The following is a 20,317-nucleotide window of genomic DNA, read 5'->3' as shown; positions in this document are numbered from 1 at the left end:
AGGTGGTTTGCGTAGTTCAAGCAAACACCTTTTTGGATCTGATACGTAACTCCAGATCTCACGATGCATGGGTGTCTTGGGCTACGTTGGGGAATGGTTGCACTCTAAAACAGGGACTGCCTTTTCAGGAAGCCAAGATGTTCATCCCAGTGTAGCCTTAAGGAAGAAGGCTTTTGAATGGTGCCATGATTCCGTGCTGGCAGGTCACTCCGGAGTGACCAAAACAGTGCAGTTGTTGCAACGACACTTCTGGTGGGAAACCCTCAAAGGAGATGTAATCAAGTAGGTAGGAATGTGTGAGGAGTGTGCCTGAGCTAAGAACGAGACAGGAAAAAAGAAAGGGCTGCTGATGCCTCTACCCACGCCAAACAGACCGTGGCAAACCATCAGTGTTGACTTTGTTACGGGTTTACCCCCTGATCAAGGCAAGACGGCAATCCTGGTGATAGTCGATAGTCTCACAAAAATGGGTCACTTCATTCCTTGTGTGAATCTCCCCACCGCCAGCCAAACAGCACAGTTGTTGTTAAGCAATGTGGTTCGTTTGCAAGGGGGGCCTGAGGTGATCGTCTCGGATAGAGGTCCGCAATTCATCGCCCGGTTCTGGAAGGCCTAGTGCAAGGCCATGCAGATCCAGTCCTCTCTCTCCACTAGCTTCCACCCGCAGACTGATGGGCAGACTGAGAGATTGAACCAAACGCTGAAGAAATATCTCAGATGTTATGCTGCTGAAGCTCAGGATTCATGGGTCTCCCTGTTGTGGATGGCAGAAGTGGCATACAATAACTCCTGGCACAGTTCATTGGGGGTTTCGCCTTTCTGTGCCACATATGGGTTTGACGCACGGATTCTCCCCATTAGCATCCCTGAAGGGGTGGCCGATCAACCTACTGTGATGGGCAAATACGCAACATACATGCAGTGCACAGAAAGATCAGAGCTCATCTGCTGAAAGCAAAGGCAGAGTACAAAAGAGGGGAGGACAAACATCGAAGGGCAGGCCCAACCTATGCTGTAGGGGACAAGGTCTGGCTTTCCACCAAGAACATCCGTTTCAAACTGCGCAGTATCTTCCACCCTAGATAAATTGGTCCTTATGTCATAACAAAACAAGTGAATCCGGTGGCATACAAGTTAAAACTTCCAGGAACACTCAGAATCCATCCGGTGTTCCATTGTAATCTGCGGAAACCTGCTTTTGGTGCCAGGAGACATGCGCCTCCTCCTGTGTTATGTGATGATGGGTTTGAGTATGTGGTGAGGAGTATCAAGAACTCCAAATTTCGGAGGGGTGTGTTGTGGTATCTGGTTTCCTGGAAAGGATACTCGGCTGAGGATGATTCCTGTGAGCCTGTGCAGAACATCCATGCTCCTGAGGCGGTACGTGCGTATCACCGTAGATACCCTCGACGGCCTGGCCCTAGAAGGCGCTAGGAGGGAGGGCATACTGTCAGGACCTTACAGGTTGCGCCTGCATTGCTGGACTCTCGTGGCGCCAGTGTTTGAATTGCGATCTTCGTAGCCGGAAACGGGAGTCCGGACTACATTTCCCAGAATTCCCGGCACGCGGGGAGTACTTGTATGACACACACACGCTTCCTGTTGCGTGTAATTCTCGGAGAGTTCCGGTTTCCTTGACGCTGCCCAGTGACGCCGCACAGAGACGCCGTGCATGCAGCTCGGGGGGTGGCGTCTTCCTTGCCGCGTCGGAACCCAAGGGACAAGCGGTCCAGGTAGGATCGAGACTGGTGTTTTCTAGCCTCTGCAGATACAAGCGGGCCGTTCAGTCAGGCCGTATCTGTTCTCCTTCCATAGTAAGCGGAGCGCTGTGGTTGACTGCCATGCGTTGCCGTTTTTCTCCTCAATCGTAGTGCAGACAACTACGGGGAGTACTGTTTCTTTCCTAAAAGGATTAGGGTTCGCGGAGCACAGTGGTGAAGGCTAACCACACGCTACCGTGCTCCCGAATAAGGGACCTTTTTTCTTCTTTGTGTCGGACTGTTTGAGCAAGGAGGAATACTTGCTTCTTTCGCAGCAGTGCTGCTGACTATTATAACTTATTGCTGGGAACTTTGTTCGTTTGATAATCATCCTTATGCCTAGTAGAGCGGAGTGATGTGGTTCTTGCTTCCCACGCACTACCGTTTCTACAAATAAGGAGCTGAGAGGATTACCTGCATTTCAAGGGATCATTTGGTTCTGGTTCTATTTCAGTATATGAGTTGCCTTATCCACCTGATTCCAGTTTTCCTCCCTCTGGCATTCTTTTCATGGTATGTTAGGAGCAAGGGGGTTGAATCAAGCGATATGGGTATTCCATGAGTGTATCTGTTCTTTGACCTATGTTTGTGTTCCTGTAGGTACATAGAGTGTCAAGAGAGGTTTTCGGTGTTGTGCCAAGGCTGGTTTCTAACATACCATAAGGTACCTATGGTTCATGCTAGTGAGACCTAATGAGAGTAGACTGTGGCTGATTAAGTATTAATAGATATATATGTTCTTGTCGTTGCAGGTATATCCCTTTCCCTGCTGACCCTTCCCTTTCCCTTCCTGGTTCTTTTTATCCCTCGCCTAATGGCTCAAGGCCTCTGTGTGTTTATACTAGAGGTTTTGTGACATTTGGAGGTGGACCCTTTTGAGCAACAACCGAGTTCCGTGGAGCAGATCCGGACACAAATAAGATATAAGGAAGAACAGGCTGTGAAATTTTAAAAGGACGCTTCTCTACTGGATGAAGGCTATGGAGAACCAGAGGAAACTCAGCAGTCCACACAGCAGTGGTGCAGAAACACAAACAGGCAAAAGTTGAGTCCTGACTATAGCAAATTAAAAGTAATGAAAACATCTAAGATGGGGAAAAAACACCAGAACACAGCAATTCTCAACGGGTGAAGTAAAAAGAGAAAAGAATGCTGCTGTACAGGACTGCAACTAGTTATTAACAAAGAACATAAACACATGCCAATAGGAATGAAACCTTCAGCGACCGTGAGAAAATGTAAAGCAAGGAGGCTAAAGGCGATAGTAGACAGGGGGTGTAAGCCCCAGATGTACCTACAGATCAAACCTTTGAAGCAGATACAGACAGCATTGTTGTTGCATTGACATTGGGTTATAGGGTCTCGCTAGGGCCTAAACTTCTCAGTGCTTGCCATGCGTGGTGACATTATTTGCAGACAAAAAAAGAAATCCTCTGCAAACCTCTACTTTGCAAACTGTTTGGTTAAAATTATTTGTCTTTGATTTAATAAATGTACACTGAACTGCCTTAGACTCAATAACTGCTGAAAGGTACAAGGGAAGTGGAAGGACTGCAACATACACATGCTGTTAATTCCAAATTGAAGAGGGAGTCCCCAAATCTCTCAATGACGTCACAGTCTCACATTTGACTCAGATAGGTATGAGTGAGGAAACACCATAGGAATAGCTGCCATAACTACTGTACAGAACACGAAAAATAACAAGCACTGACATATAATACCTTGCGGATCTTCATTGTTCAGGTCTGTTTTCATAGCACTTTTACCAGGTGTCCCTTCATTTGACGTCTTCTTTAAACCAAAAAGAGAAGACATATAAATATCATGTCAGTATAGGATTAAACTCTTTTTTATGGTATAGACCTATTTTAGCTTCACTCATAGGTTGGTACATATGCATTGTTCAAAAAAAATTCCACCTGGGGCAATATAAACTAAGCTAGTGAGTCCACTTTATGCCCCCTGGGGCAGTTTGGTACAGAGAAGTGGCCCCAGGTGCTTGCAAGTTCCCTTCTGTAACACAGACCCTGGCGGTGCGAGAGGTGCAGAACCGTAATCTCAAGGGGAAATTCCCTCATTTGCCTAAGGACATGGCCCCAGGCAAATGAGGAGACACTTTGTCTCTACACCCATGCCATATTACAGAGTTGAGCGTAGAGGCAAAGACGGTATGAGGAGCGCGATTACTGTGTGCAACATTGAGGTGGTGCAGTCAGTCCTCCCCAAGGATGCCTCTGAAAAAGGGGTTCTCAATGACTCCTCAGAAATTCTTCTGTAGGTAGGTGAAGTCACTCACTGACCCATCTATTGGTAGATATCTGATACCCCCCTTACCCTTTCAAATGCAGGCAGCGTTGCCATTTGCACTGTGAAAAGCCAACCGGTGACTTCAAACAGCCAGTTCGTCTTGCTCTAATGGGCTCTTGCGCAAGTACAAGAATGAGATCGCAGCCTTTCTGGGACTATCACAATTGTGATCAGTTGACTAGGGTGAGTGTTTGATTTGCTCAAACGCTCCGTCCATCATCCCCTTTTGTATCGCTTTGTTCGCCCTAAGTTGGCAGGGTATGCTCAGACGTGAGTCCCTTGCTCACTTTGCCACTGGATTCAAGATAGCCAGGATAGCCTGGCTGATGAGGATTATGAATCTGAAACCGGTCCCAGGATGCTTGTTTCCGGTCCAGGGAAGACATGGCTTGGCAGTTCGGGCTGCACTGTTCCCATGAGTCACAGGGTCAGACTGATTTGTATATGGCCATGTCTGAACTGGGGTGGCGCAGTGAGCTAAAGAATGGTGATGGAATAAACCCAGATCAGTTGACTGGGGTGAGTGTTTGATTTGCTCAAACGCTCCGTCCATCATCCCCTTTTGAATCACTCTGAGCCTGGCAGAGACTTAAAAGTGTGAGCCGCAAAGTGGACCAGTGCACCGCATCATTAATACATACCATTGAATTAAGTCTTCTCTCAAGTCAAGGGTTAAAGCTTGCACATCTTGAAGGACTTCAATGCAATCAGAGTAATGTTTAAAATAAATTGTATAAGTTGTAACAATATTGGTAAGGAAAAAACAACTTACCCACTGTAGTGACTTGCACACTAACAGATCTTAGCCCCTTTTACTCCACACTCATCGAATGTCCAGGCTGCAGGTGTCTTGTTTTTTGCCCAGCACCACGCCCTCATACATTCCCCATGCTCCAATCTCCATACAGAAGAAAGCCAAAGCCCCCTGAGGTGGGCAGGGGGAGCTTGGTGATACTGATATTTGGATGAAGGACGGCAATTGACATTCAATACAAGAATCACCATGGTGAGCAGCTTGCATTAATCGGCACATCGGCCCTCCTACCTTCCGGCTCATGGCAAATGGGAAAATGACATGAAGGAGCAACTCGACATTAAGCTCCATTCTGTACCGCCAAGGCTTCCTTCTATGCTTTGATAAAGAAAGAAATGTTCCAGTCCATGAGGCCGTCTCTGATGGAAAACCAAGTGTTTTTTTATAAAACGCAAAACACTGCGATTGTGCCTCATAAACGTCAACCAGTTGAAAGAAAGTGTGCCCTCAGAGGGTCATCGCCAGCCACCTACTGCCATTTGAGTGTCAAGAGGAGAAGGGAACACCCCATAAGAATAGGTCTGAATGCACCCAGAAGAGGCTTAGAAATCCATGGAAACCCAAAGACCTTAAAGACATCCATAAACTACTAATAATCTGGAGGGAGCAGCCTAGAAATAGTAGAGGAGGCAACCTATGTGCTGCCCCAAACTCACGTTCTCATGAAAAGAGACACCTAGGAGACTCCTAAAGAGTAAAAAAAGGAACCCCAGGACAAGTGTGCCTCCTATTCCAGGAACAACAGGAAAAATAAATCAGTTGGCAACAAATAGCTTCTCTAACAAATGTAAAAGAACAGGGACAATACTGAGATTTTGCTGGTGGGTAACCAGCCCCATCTTTGGGGACGCCATTTGTGGCCTGAGGCTCTTGAGGCATGCTTAACCCCAGGGCCATCCGTTAAGAATGTTGGTGTCTGGCTAGATAATAAGCGCCCAATGAAATTCCAGATTGCAAAGGTAGCGGCTGACTGCTTTGGAATGCATAGATGGTTAGGAAAGATCGTAGTTGCCTTCCTGGATCAGCGGAAAGAATATTGATAAAGGCTTTGATCTAGGCTTGAGCGAATTTTGCGGATCTCGCGTTCGCGAATTTTGCGGATTTGCGGATTCGCAATCCGCAAAATCCGCGAATTCCCGCGAATTTGCGGATTTTTTTTTTTTGTGTTCGCCCGTGTTTCTGCCAGTTCGCGAGGGTTTTGTACACTTTCGCAAATTGCGAACTTACCTGTCGGGTCGCAAGTTTCGCGAACTTGTTGTTTCTACGTGTCCAGCCTGTTTGGGACTCTCTTCTTCATCACTGCCACTCTCTGTCACCACTGCCACTCTCTGACTACTCATGCCACCCTCTGGCCCACCCATGCCACCCTCTGTTTCATCACCACACCCTCTGGTTGTCCAGTGTACATTATTTTCGGCAAAGCAAAGCACACCTTCCCTGCCTCAAGTGACCTGAATTAATTTGGGGCTGAATAATGTGTCACAGAATATTTTTTTAGCTGGCACCTGCTTCCTTAGTGCGCCCTGATTAGTGATCTTTTGCACTTGCTAAGTGCTTTCATTGTTGCAAAATTAGTTACAACACCTGCCCTGCCCCAACTGACAATAATGAATTAGGGGCTGATTAATGGATTTTAACTTCCAGCCTGGCTCCTGCTTGTCTCCCTTAGCTGTAATTCAGGACCTTTGTGGCATATGTGTAACTATTCTGAGGTTCAGAGCAGGGTCACATAACAGTTTCAACTGGCAACTGAACTCTGGAGGGGCCCCTCAGGAAGCACTACAGGAAATGGCTACTAATGATGAGCCTGAACTTTTGAACCTGGTAAGTAGTTACTTTCAGTTTTGCTAAGATCGTATTTCTGCAATTTTGCACTTATTCGCGGGGCGCGAACTCACGCGAACTCACGCGAACAGTGCGAGCAGTGCGAGCAAAATCCGCTGCTCGCGGATTTGCGGATTTTGCGGGAGATTCGCAAATCTCGCGGATTGCGGATTTCCCGAAAATCCGCAAAATCCGCGAGCGGAACGGATTTTCCGCCCACACCTACTTTGATCATCTCCAGACCGGATTACAGCAATATTCTTTATCTGGGTGTCTCTAAGGCTGCACTCAGGTGACTGCAGTTAGTCCAAAATACTGCCGCCAGACTCCTCTTAAAACCGACAAGACTGTCCTCCTTATCCAAGCTTTTGCACAAGCTCCACTGGCTACCTGTTGAAAGACTAATTCATTTTAAAGCACTATGCTATATACACAAACTACTATCAAACACAGGTCCTTTCTACTTCAGGGTTTTGGTATCACCTTGTAAGCCACATCGCTCCCTACGCTCCAGGAACTCGAATCTTTCTGCAATCCACAAAGTGAGGAGGCTGGGCATTCTGCTACCGAGGTCCCAGACTGTGGAACGTGCTTCCACCATTGTTGAGAAACAACACTTGGCTGTTCTGCCAGTGTGTCTCAGAGCTACTTTAAGGGAGGTACCATGAAGGGCTTAGCAATGGGAAACCCATTTGGGTACCTATGCGTTTTATAACACTTTATAATAAAAATAATAACCATAACAAAAGTACATAGACCTACAGCTGAATTACCCATGCAGATGACAAAGAGTACGAATAAAGCCTCTCCTTCCCCTTTAGCCTTTAAATCAGCGTAGCCAATGAAACTGCTTTTCCAGAAGACTTTTGCAGGTCTGTCAGGAACAAAAATATGGCCAATGGAAGAGCAGCCCTTCAAAAAGATGTCTGCGTAATCATTAATCAGATGTCTGCATTTAAAAGGGAGATCAGGTGCCATTCATCGGGCTGTCCAGCGTAGACTGTAGAACTACGTCAACCATTCACACATATCTGTTCTCACATGGTCTAGGCAGAACTAAACAGACAGATGCTCCCTGGTGCAAGTCATGCAACGTATCAGTAGCATTAGAAAGGACCTGCTAATAGTCTACAGCAGCCACCAACGCTCTACTTGTAGCCGTCAACAGCATGTTTCACGCATTAGCTTGCTTCAGTAGCCAGCATATGCACAAACACCTGAATGTCCATTAGACAATCAAATCATGCAATTCTAAGATCTGCTTAATGGCGGATTGTGCATTTGTAAAAACACCGGAAAGAGACACTCCTGTGCATCATAATGAGGTTTTTTGTGGGAGCTTTGGTGATCTATTTTGTGAACCAGCCCTGGAACAGCCTGTATTTATAAAGCTGGTGGATGAAACCTATCACTGGTTAGAATATGCATAAGGCGTCTCTCCAAAAATGCTACCGGTCGCAGTATTTTGTAAGTGACTTGGAGAGAGTGGGACATACAATGCACCATGTTGAGAGCATCCATGATCGTTCGTGTGCAGATGTTCACTAATGTAGGCACATCTGCTCCAAGAGTCTATGCAGCTTCTATGTTTAAATAGCCCGGAATGCAATCATTGTGACTGTCAGCAGATACATTTGCTATGGGGTTCAACCAATGGGAATTTGACAATAAGTCCCAATCACAAAAAAAACAGCCCAAAGAGGAACATTTCTAGAAGTATTAAAACAAAATATTGCTCTTGGCATCTAACAAAAACGTCAAATTATCTGCATCCTGTTGACTACAAAATAGAGGGAGCTACTCTATAATGGCAGCAGAATGAATTTGTACTTATGGCATCTCTGGCACACAGTTTTAGATCTGTAGTTTTGCCTTCCATATAAAAATAGTCTGAGTTTTAAAAAGGTTTTTTATTGCTTCATTAATTGTTAAAACGTATCCATACCTTAGCAAGAAGCCAAACATTTTAAGAAGTTGTAATTTAAGACTTTAAGAAAGTTTGCTTATTTGTATAACAATTATCATTATTGGAGAAAATAAAACTAATAATAACTTCTTGTCATAAAACACATATCGAACCTCACTTATCTAGAGCTTTATTTATTTATGTATTTATTTATAAAGTTTTTATATAGCCTTCCAATTCTTTCACGTGGAAATAAACTATCTTATTTTAACTCTTGCATCTTCTCAAATTCTTATGCAAGCCTACGGTATCTTATCTAAATTCTATTTCTCTTGTTACCTTGGTCTTTCTGTGAATGCGTCATGGGGACTTCACATTGCCAATAACTCAGATTCATGCTACTCTATGGAATTTGCCCATTTACTTGCACTACTTAGCGTTTGGCACTTTTAATGCAGTTTTCTCTGCATCACATTCAAGCATGGGATGGCTCTGTCGCATAGACTAGTGAACTTCAATCTAATTTTTAAATGTTTTAATTGGATATGACATTATGTAATTCTTTTATATACAGTTGTTTTTGTAATCACTTGTTCAGCGTCTTGCAACTGCTGTTAACACACACTAAATAGTAACGACAGTAGCTTACTGGTTCAGCAGTGGGCGTCTCCACGTCAAAGAGAATCAAGGGTTCAGCATTGACCGGATCTTCAGATACAGTTTCAAGCTAAGTGCGGAAAGAAATGTATGATATAGGAGAGTATTTTCATTGAGGCATCCAAGGTTGGTACATTACAGTTGATAATTTAGTTTGTCGCTCCCACCCACCATAGAGCCCCATTTAAAAACATGCATTGGCAAACCCAATGGGTCTAGACAAGTTGGTGATCTTGTGAAAATTGTATTTTTTATCCTAAACATATGCCAAAAAAGACAGACACTCCGTAAATGTGGTGTTCTGGTGCTTCCAATAAAAATCTAAATATACTAAATAATTTACCATCGTAGATATAATTTTAATAGAAGAGTAAAGGTGCTACCTATCAGGGAGGTAAAGAAGACCTTTTTGAAGAAGTGTGGCTCCCTGGTTAGAGAGGCAGACTCTGAAGTAGAGTTCATGCCCAGGACCAGGGTTCAAGTCCCAACGCGGCAGGGTCTTGGGCTCAATGTCCGCGGACTCGATAATTCTCGCCTCGGCGCCTTCTCTAATCATGGGTCCCACGCTGCAACTCTGGGCAATAGCTTGCTTAATCTCCACAACGGCCCCTACAACACTGGGATGAACATAAGGTACTTACCTGTAAACTGTGGTTCTCCAGTATTGGTGTCTTTCATAGATTCACATGCTTGAATATTCCCCGTCGTCGGAGTGGGAGTCCCACGGTACATAAAATAGCAGTAATATATGTATGTATGTATAAGTAAAATCATTATAATTATAATTATAATTATTATAATTATAAAAATACATATACATATATAAAATACAGTAAAATATCCATAAAACTCAAAAGTACCATAGAACAGAATAGGCCCATAGAAAGCCTAAGGGAGAAATCAACTATGCAACATATCAGTGTCATTATGTTTTGGGCCAAATTCTGCCCAATCAGGCCGCAGCTCCCTCTAGAACCTTCTCCTCAGAAGCCCAAGACCTCAGATTTTCGTAGCACAGAGTAACCAAAAGTGCCTGAGGAGAAGAGAGCCTCTGAGGGGAGGACTGGAGGGTCGTATGTGAATCTATGAAAGACACCAATACTGGAGAGCCACAGTTTACAGGTAAGTAACTTATGTTCTTCTCCAGTATTAGGGGTGTCTTTCATAGATTCACATGCTTGAATAAGAGTAGAAAGCAGTAATCATCATATAAGTCATAAAGGTAACAGACAATTCAAGTATATAAGAAAATAACATCTTAAAAGAAAACCTTTATGACTGGAGGCGGGTAGCAGCAGAGGCTCACCTTTAATGGAAAAGATTCCGCAGCACCGCTTGTCCCACCGCTGTATCTGTCAGACTAATTTGCATATAGCCAAGTTCTGAGCTGGGATGGTGCAGTGAGCTAAAAAACGGTGATGGATCAAGCCCTGATCTTTGGACTGGGTAAGAGTGGTCTGCTTAATTCAGACACTCTGTTCATCACCACCCCCTTTTCTGAATCATTTTTGTCCACCATAAGCGTGGAAGGGTATACTCAGATGTGAGTCCCTTGCTCATTGCACCATCAGGATTCAAGCAAGCCGGGCCGAAGACGGCTGAAATGCCAGAAACCAGTCCCCGGAAGCTTGTTTCCTTCCCAGTATAAGAGTTGGCTTGGTAGTTTGGTCTGCCCTGTTCCCATGATGCACTGGGCCAGGGTCAGACTAATTTGCATATAGCCAAGTTCTGAGCTGGGATGGTGCAGTGAGCTAAAAAACGGTGATGGATCAAGCCCTGATCTTTGGACTGGGTAAGAGTGGTCTGCTTAATTCAGACACTCTGTTCATCACCACCCCCTTTTCTGACCCACCGCTGTATCTGCGGCATCAGTTGACTGCAGACAGTAGTGCTTCGTAAAGGTATGGCTGCTCGACCACGTAGCAGCTCTGCAGGTGTGTCGTAGAGGTACCCCCGCAAAGAGGGCAGTAGAAGCTGACACAGCTCTGGTTGAGTGGGCACGTACTGGAGCTGGAAGAGGCTTACCAGCCCGCTGGTGACAAAAGGTAACAGTGGAAGAAATCCACCTAGTAATACTTTGTTTGGTAACAGGCTGACCTTTAGAGATCAGGCCATAGGCCACGAACAGTTGATCAGATTTCCTGAATGATGCAGTGCGCTGAATGTAAAACTTGAGGCAACGTTTTATATCCAGGGAATGTAATGAGCGTTCCGCAGGAGTTTGCGGATCCGGAAAGAAAGTTTTTAAAATGATCGGTTCATTGAGATGAAAATCACTGGGAACTTTCGGGATAAACTTGGGATTAGTACGTAATGTCACAGCGTCCTTTGAGAATTGGAGAAAAGGAGGCTGGATTGTGAATGCCTGAATGTCACCGACACGCCTGGATGACGTCAAGGCGAGTAACAGGGCAACTTTCCACGTGAGGAATTTCAAGCTTGCTGAATGGATGGGTTCAAATGGAGGTAGGAGGAGCTGAGACAAGACTAGGTTTAAGCGCCAAGTAGGCGGAAACCGTCGAATGGGTGGAAACATTCGGAAGAGACCTTTGAAAAACTGTTGAATGATTCTTGATGAATACAGTGAAGTAGATCCATCATGGAGGAAGCGGGAGAGAGCCGCTAGAAATACCTTCAGAGTGGAGTGGGAAAGTCCTGACTTCGCAAGGGATAAGAAGAAAGGCAGAATCTGCTCTGGTTTAGCAGTCATTGGATCCAAGGCCTTGGAGTGACACCAGACACAGAAACGCTTCCACTACAGCTGATAGGTTTTAATGGTGGAAGGAGCACGGGCGTGCGCTAACACCTTTCTACAGTCTGCGTTGATGGTCAGATGCGTAAATTCATGGTGCTCAGGTTCCAGGCATGGAGGTCAAGGTATGCTGGATTCGGATGGCAAATCTGCCCTTATTGCATCGTGAGGAGGTGAGGCAACGGATGAAGCGGAATTGGCTCGCTCTGGGAGAACAAGAGGAGGTCCGGGAACCATGGACGTCTCGGCCACTTGGGTGCGATCAAGATGATTTGGCAGGGTTGAAGCCTCATCCTGTGCAACCAGCGTGGAAACAGAGGAAGCAGAGGAAAAGTGTAGCTGAATGCGTTCGACCAGCTGATCGAAAATGCATTTCCGCTCGACTCTCTGTGGGGATGAAGACTTGCAAAGCGTTGGCATTTCTTGTTGGTGACAGTCGCAAAAAGATCTATCTGCGGATGACCCCACGGCGGAAAATGAACTCCAGAGTTGGTTGATTGAGTTCCCACTCGTGGTTGTCCGAGAAAGACCTGCTGAGTGTGTCCGCCAGAACATTGGAAACACCCGGCACATGAATGGCAGTGAGGTGAATCTGGTGACGAATCGCCCAAGTCCATATCTCCTGTGCTTGTTGGGAAAGCAAAAGGGATCTGGTATCTCCCTGCTTGTTCAGGTAATGCATGCTGGTGGTGTTGTCTGTTCTCACCAGCAGCGATTGACCTTGAACGATCCGGTGGAAAGATTTCAAGGCCAGGAAGATCGCCAGGAGTTCTAGGAGATTTATATGCCAAGTGCGTTGGACCGCGGTCCATTTTCCTTGCACTGAGAGGCCTTCGAGATGTGCCCCCCAGCCCTCCAGGGATGCATCGGTCATAAGAGTTAGAGTTGGAGTAACGTCTTGAAAAGACCGACCCTTTGAAATGTTTGGAGGGTGAGCCCACCACTCCAGAGCCTCTTGGATTCAGGGCGTGAGAAGGATCCTGTTGTTGAACGATCCTGAAACCTGCTTCCACTGCTTGTCTAATTCCTCTTGGATGACTCTCATATGAAGTCTGCAGTGGGGAATCAACTGTATGGCAGAAGAAGCCATGCCGAGGAATGATTTCAACATCCTGACTGAAACGTACAGTTTTGACTGGAGTGATCGCACCATCTGGAGCATACGGTCTTGTCGTTCTTGGGAGACAAAAGCCATTGCCAGATAAGAATCTAGTGAGGCTCCTAGAAAGTCTCGCCGTTGAGATGGGCGAAAGTGTGACTTTTGGCATTTGATGGAAAGTCCCAAGTCTCGAAACAGTGAGAGGCAAGTCTGTGTATGCTGGATTGCCAGTTGAAGATTCGGAGCCTTTATGAGACAATCGTCCAGGTATGGATAAAATTGTATGCCTCGTAGGCGTAGAAAGGCAGCTACCGGGGCCATGATCTTGGTAAAGACCCTCAGTGCTGAGCGGAGGCCAAATGGAAGGACCTTGAATTGGAAATGTAAGTGTCCAACAGTGAAGCGCAGATACTTCCTGTGTTTGGAGTGGATTGGCACATGTAAAGTATGCGTCCTGGAGGTCGATCGTTGAGAAGAATTCCCCTGGAGTGAGGTAATTGAGGATTTGAAGCAGAGTTAACATCTGAAAGGTTTTAGCAATGATGAATTTGTTTAGGGCCCGTGAATCCAAAATTCGACGCCACTCTCCCGACTTTTTCTTTACTAAGAAAAAACGGGAATAGAATCCCTTGCCGCGTTGGTCCAGCGGCACTACCTCGATGGCCCCTTTTTGGATCATTAGTTTTACCTGAGCCAAAAGTTCTTTGAGGTGGGGAGAGGGTGGTCCCGAAGGTGGATGAGTGGGAGGGAATTTTGTGAATTCCAAGGTATGGCCCTTGGAGATAACGTCCAGGACCCATTGGTCGAAGGTGATTTCGGACCATTTGCAAATGTACTTTGAGATGCGACCTCCAAGATGCACTGTCGGCAGACGAAAGGAACTGAGACTGTCACTGTTTTTTGTTGTTTGCGCCACCTCTATAAGTCGTTTTCCGTTGGTATGGTCTGGAAGAAGACTGGCGATTTTGGTTCTGGTATGAACCTCTCTGTCGGTTATCGCTGTAGGTATTGTATGAGCGATACTGGCCTGTGCCACGAAAAGTAGAGGAGCCACCGCCTCTACCTCGTGCCCCCCCGAAAGGGTCGCTTTTTGTATTGGAGAGTGGCTAAGGACTTAGCGGTGTCAGTGTCCTTTTTGATTGCTTCAAGAGCATTGTCTACATGCTTGCCAAATAAAGACTCTCCATCGTACGGTAAGTCAAGGACCTTTGCTTGTACTTCCGGGCGAAAGGTTGTAGATTTGACGCCTCAAAACTGCTGCCCCAGCTAGTTGACGAAAGCCCGTGGATGAGATGTCAAGTGCGCATTCAATAATCTCAGACGAGATTACCTCTCCCTCCTGGATAATGGCCTGCGCCTCTGCACGGATGGCTTCAGGTATCTGGAGAATCAGTGCGGCAATCTCGGACCACATCTGGCGGTCGTAGCGGCCCAGAATAGCTAAGGTATTTGCCGCTCTGACAGTAGTGGCCGCCATTGTGGTGAACTTTTTTCCTATAGAGTCCAACTTGCGGCCCTCCTGATCAGGAGGAGACGTGAGTGGTGTAGCCGGATTACGAGATCTTTTCTGTGCTGCTTGAGTAATAACGGACTCTGCTTTAGGTTGTGACACCAAACAGGCTGGAGCAGACGTTGGAGCCTTATATTTTTTTGTCCAATCTGGGCAAGACAGCAGCACTGAATTGGGATGTTCCATTAATTTAAGACCCTCAGTCCTAATAAAGTCTATAATTGGAATGGTGTGTGATTGTCTTTGTGAAACATCTTTAAAATCATACAAGAAACATTCACTCTCATGTTGTTGTTTCTCGACAGTGAGGTGAAAGCGTTTCGCTGCACGGACCATTAAAGAATGGAAGTTTGCAATATCCACTGGAGGGGATGCAAGAGGTGAGGTGGGAGGAGTGGAAGGTGTTTGTGCCCTGTAATTGTCCCACTCATTCATATCGACGTCATCGTCATCATCAGTGTCCTGAGGTGCAGGGTCCTCATTATCCGTGTCAGGACGAGTTCCTTCCGGAGCAGCGGAAGGAGTCAGAGCAGGTGCTTGAGTTTGAGGTTGGGGAGGAGGTTGTGATGCTGGGGAGGCAGGTGTAGATGGAGGGAACCTGCGGTTATAGTCATCAAGCATGTGCTGTAGATTTTTGACTAATGATAAAGGTATTTGTGTAACTGGTTCTGAAGTTATTGTTTCTGCTTCGTCAACAGGAAATAAATCATTCCCACTTTCGACGTATTCCCCTTCGTCTCCATCATCACTGTACTCTTGGCACTTAATGTGCAAGTCTGATGGACTAGATGCCTGTCCAAACAGTTGTTCCCCTTCAGATTCATGGTCAGATTCCTCACCTCCTGACTGAAACAATTTTTCCGGAAGACGGGCTCCACTCCGTATTGGACTTAGCTGAATGAGAGGCACTGTTTTCAATGTAGAAGCCGTAACCACTGTAAAAGGGGCAGCTGTGGTAGGAGGATGAAGAGAAACCGACAAACCTTTTGATGAAATAGGAGGTTTTTTCGTAGTCGACGAAGATTTCTTGTCCGTCGACGGTTTTGGAGCTTTAGTCGTCGACGTTGAAGTTGCCGTCGACGAAGTCGTCGACGATGAAGTGATGGCCGTCGATGAAGGCGTCGTCGACGAGGCTGTCGTCGACGATGATGAGCCCGTCGACGATGATGGGCCCGACGACGAGCTTCTTTTGGATGACTTAATCTTAGTCTGCGGAATTCGCATGGACGACTGATCCGTCGACGGTGTAGACGTCGACGATGACTTCTTCGTCGACGGTACTGATTTGAGAGTCGTCAACGAGATTTTAATAATCGACGTAACAGGTCTCGTTGCTTGAGCTGTCGTCGACGAGGTGGTCGTCGTCGACGCAGTAGAAGAAGACATAGAACATGTCGTCGTCGACGTAGATGTGACAGACTTCGTCGTCGCTGAAGATGTCGACGGGCGCGAGGCGAGCCCGTCGACGAGCCAATGCCAGATTTCTGAGAGGACGGCAAGGCTTTGGGCGCAGACGTCAGAGAACCAGGTCCCGTAGACGTGCCCTGAAGCAAATCCTGTGGGGAAACATTCCTGGAGGACTCCGACAGTCTACTCTTTTTAAGAAAAGGAGATGGAACCTCTGTTTCTGACCCACACTTCTGAGAGGATCTGGAAACACCAGAAGAAAAACTTTCAGCATCAGAAACCACAGACTCTGAAGTCTTCAACTTCTGTAGCCACAGAAGGAGACGGGCCTCTCTATCCCTCAGAGTCTTAGGGGGAAAAGTGCGACAGTACTTACAGTTCTTCACCTCATGGTCTGGGTAGAGATAGTAAATACATTTACTGTGAGGATCCTCATGAAAAAGGCGCAGTTTACCACAAGAAGAGCAAGCTTTAAACAAGATTTCTTATTTGAAGACATTATGATGAAATAACAGCAAGTGTAGAAGAAAAAACTGAGCAGAGCTCAGGGAGACTCCCTTCACACGACGTGCGGTAGAAAATCTGAGGTCTTGGGCTTCTGAGGAGAAGGTTCTAGAGGGAGCTGCGGCCTGATTGGCCGGAATTTGGACCAAAACATAATGACACTGATATGTTGCATAGTTGATTTCTCCCTTAGGCTTTCTATGGACCTATTCTGTTCTATGGTACTTTTGAGTTTTATGGATATTTTACTGTATTTTATATATGTATATGTATTTTTATAATTATAATTATAATGATTTTACTTATACATGCATATATTACTGCTATTTTATGTACCGTGGGACTCCCGCTTCGACGACGGGGAATATTCAAGCATGTGAATCTATGAAAGACACCCCTAATACTGGAGAAGCCTGGCTTCACCTTGGGGGTGCCCAGGAAGGGTTCCACAGCGTTATACAGCGCCGGGACGCCCCGTTGGGGCAGCTGTGCACTTTACAAAATACACTATATTTACATTTACATTTACATTTAGTTTTAATACACATCACAAGAAAATATGATTCTGATTGCCACATGGAAAAATTAATATTGGACTTAAATTACTGAAAAGGGAAGACATTTGAAACAATAAATAAAAATGATACAGAATAAAAGGAAACAAGAAAGGGAAAAGCGAAGTGGAGGCCCACAGGCCCTGGCACGCCTTTTAGGTGCATGTCATCAGACGCAATGCTGTCACTCCCAGTACAAGAGAGGCAATGGCTCAAATGGGCACACCGCTGTATGCTGTGTCAGGAGAAATCAAAAAACGAAAGACAGTGGACAAAGAGGACTGACACATAGCCCCTCTTATGTATGTATACGTTTCTATTTGTGATTTCTATTTTGATTACATGAGGCTGGCAATATCATATTGCGTTTTTAGGAAGGTTGAATGTATGTACCAAACCCTCCCTCAGAATCTTTCCTGAGGGGGGAATGATATATTGATGTCTTCCTTATGACTGTACATACGTTTTGGACTCCAACCTAAAAATCACTGAAGCATTCAGTGTCAGATATCCAATGGACAGTGTGCAGTAGGTTACCTATATGCTTTTGTAGTTCTTCCAAGGAGCAACCTGTCCAGTAGTGTGTATTGTAGTGAGGCCCCTTTGAAGGAAGACCAATACACACACACGTAGTGAGAAGCTAAGTAGGGTCCATCCACGGACCACCTTCTCCGTTTCTTTCTTAATCCACCGAGGTCGCAACCGGCGCCAGAATCGGCATGCGTGAATGTGGTCATACCACTTGTGCGTCTTCCAACACATTACATGTATGTTTTTAGCTTCCTGTGACAAACTGGAATAACACTATGTCATACTTCCCTGTGACATCACTTCAATTCATAAGTGGCACCCAATCAGAGGGGGCATGGCGGACGCATGAGCCGAGAGCTCCACACCAGCCCACACTTAATACTCTTGGAACAGGCAGCCAGTGCGAGCTGTTAGACTCCCACCAGCCCCTTAGTGGCCTGCGTGCCGTGGGGTGCACCTGGGAGACTTCTGAGATCTGGCGGCGGGTGCAGTTGGGCAAAGCACTCTGCTGCATGTGGAACACGACTGAGGCCGGCCTAATGGCGGCCGTGAACAACGCCGAGGTGACTTCCGAGCGTGGAGCCAGTGCTTGGATGGGCGATCGACGTGCTTCTGTGAACAGTGGTGCACTTTGGGCGACAGCAGCGACAGAAGCTGCGGAGGTCCCCGAGATCGAGACGGATGCAGTGGCCCAGGGGTGAGCCCCGAGCTTTGTTGGTGCGTTGATGCGGGGACGCCCTCAATAGTGTACGACTAGCTCCCAGGAGAGAGGTAACAGCTGCACATCCGGGGAGGGGAATACACAGAACCTGAGGCCCCGTCTGGGGCGGGGCACCAGCGCCCGGTTTTACATAAGGGCCTAATGGTGCGGCGGTTGATCGGGCCCCCTGAGAGACAGACCTTAAAGGGGCATTAGATACTGGAGAGGCCGCCCTGCCCTAGACTGCAGCTACCGCCTAACACAGCGGCGGGGGACCAGGAGGGCGGAGCAGGGCCATCTGGAGTGGCGTCATTCGGTCTCCCGGCGAGGCTGCAGAGGCGGGCAGTGCTGGTCCAGCCTGAGGGCCCTGTCGGGCAACATTGGCTTGCGTGTAGTTTTTTACCCATAAGGTGGGGGGAGGTGGGTCCCTGAGACACGATTGAATGCCGCTGGAGCACCGCAGAAGGCCCCCCCCCTGTGGGTCTAACGGCTGGTGAGTGAGATGGCTGGTGGTGGCCTGGCTGGGCCCCAGCACTGGGGCACCCCTTATGATGCTGAACTGCGCCCGAGTCCCAGATAGTGGCTGAGTGCCCCTGGGGCCTTCGTTCCCGGCCGGAGACGACGAATTGGCGCCTGGGACCTCGCATGCAGGCCTATAGGTGGGACGCTGGTTGTGTTCCCAGGGGCTGGCCTGGAAGTGGCGCCGGAGGCTGTGATGCCCCCCCCCCCTGATCTGGACTGTGTGTGCTGCTGCAAACGGAGACTGGTGTGCTTGAGTGCTGGACGCGACCTGCTTGAACAGCATCTCGGAGTCTACCAGTGGGGCTGTGGAGGCGGACAGAACAGGCCTGGCCTGTTGGACTTGGTGCATAGTTTTTGGGCGTAAACAAATTGGTACCCGTCAGGAGTCGGGTCTTCGTCAGGCGACCGGGGTGGAGCGCTGGCAGGGGCACTCCTGGGAGGGAGGCGCTGGGCCTTAACTTGGAGTCCGAAGATTGTGCTGGCTGGGCCTGTGGATTACTGGGCTCCACGGCTCACGACTTCAGCAGGCAAAGGAAAATCCAGTGGGTCCTGGGCAGAGCTGTCAGCCCTGAGGAGGAGCAGTAGTCAGGCCCAATGCACAAAGCAAAGACTATCGGACCAGCATGGTGAGGGCCAAGCAGGCCTACCCTGGCAAGTGGTGTCACGGCCCTGTCTGGGATAGGGAATCTCTGTTTATTGCCGAACTCAGACTGTAGTGTGTCCTACCCTCAATAAACAAAAATCTATGGTGGTCATTGATCTGGCCCGGCTGGCCACTGACACAATGGGCAAACCCAGAGGCCGCCAGACAGGGGCCCTTCAAGACTCGGAGGACAATGCCCAGGAACAGTCGCAATCTACCACAAAGAATCCAGTGCAGCAACAACTCAGAGGCCATAGCCGACAAAAAGGCCACCCTTCACCAGGACATTAGCACAGTTGCGGTGGGGCTCAGCCTACTGCGGGAAGAACATAAGAAATTGTCAGAGAGAGTTAAAGAAACCGAGTCTAATGTTGCAGAACTAGCACCAGCACAAAAGGCACACTGGAACATCAGACTGTGTTTACTGGAGTGAAGGGCCGAGGATGCCGAAGGGCGAAACAGGAGGAACAACATTAGGTCCTGGGAATTCCCAGAAGGGATGGAGGGTGATGATATGGTGGCCTTCTTTGAGCACTGGCTCAGAAGTGTGGTGGCACCTGAGGGTCTGTCCTCTTTTTACACGCTAGAAAGGGCCCATAGGGTACCAGCCTAGCCATTGGTTCCTGGGAGGTCTCTGCGGCCTGTGGTGGCCCGTCTGCTAAACTTTCAGGACAGGGACCTTCTCCTGCAGAAGGCGAGGGCAGAGGGCCCTTTCATTTTGGACAACAGTAAAATCTCCCTTTTCCCGGAATACACACTGGAGGTGCAGAGGAAGCGGCCTCATATTTGGAGGTCAAGAAGGCTTTGGGAGAGGAAGGCCTCCA

General features: G+C 47.3%; 1 protein-coding gene across 6 annotated transcripts in view; it reads right to left on the bottom strand.

The window, feature by feature from the left end:
- REPS2 (RALBP1 associated Eps domain containing 2) overlaps window positions 1–20,317 on the bottom strand; it is a 1,031,179-nt gene that overhangs the window by 410,863 nt on the left and 599,999 nt on the right. For 3 of the 6 annotated variants that reach the window (XM_086934261.1, XM_086934263.1, XM_086934262.1), the window contains exons 10-11: window positions 9,264–9,341; window positions 3,485–3,554 (exon numbers count right to left, since the gene is read on the bottom strand). In XM_086934261.1, the coding sequence (XP_086790387.1) occupies window positions 3,485–3,554; window positions 9,264–9,341 (148 nt within the window). The remainder of the gene's footprint in view (window positions 1–3,484; window positions 3,555–9,263; window positions 9,342–20,317) is intronic. The other 3 variants (XM_086934264.1, XM_086934266.1, XM_086934265.1) reach the window with 1 other exon arrangement.

This window comes from Lissotriton vulgaris, chromosome 8, assembly GCF_964263255.1.
Source record: "Lissotriton vulgaris chromosome 8, aLisVul1.2, whole genome shotgun sequence".
NCBI lineage: Eukaryota > Metazoa > Chordata > Amphibia > Caudata > Salamandridae > Lissotriton > Lissotriton vulgaris.
This window is presented reverse-complemented; position numbering and strand designations above follow the sequence as displayed.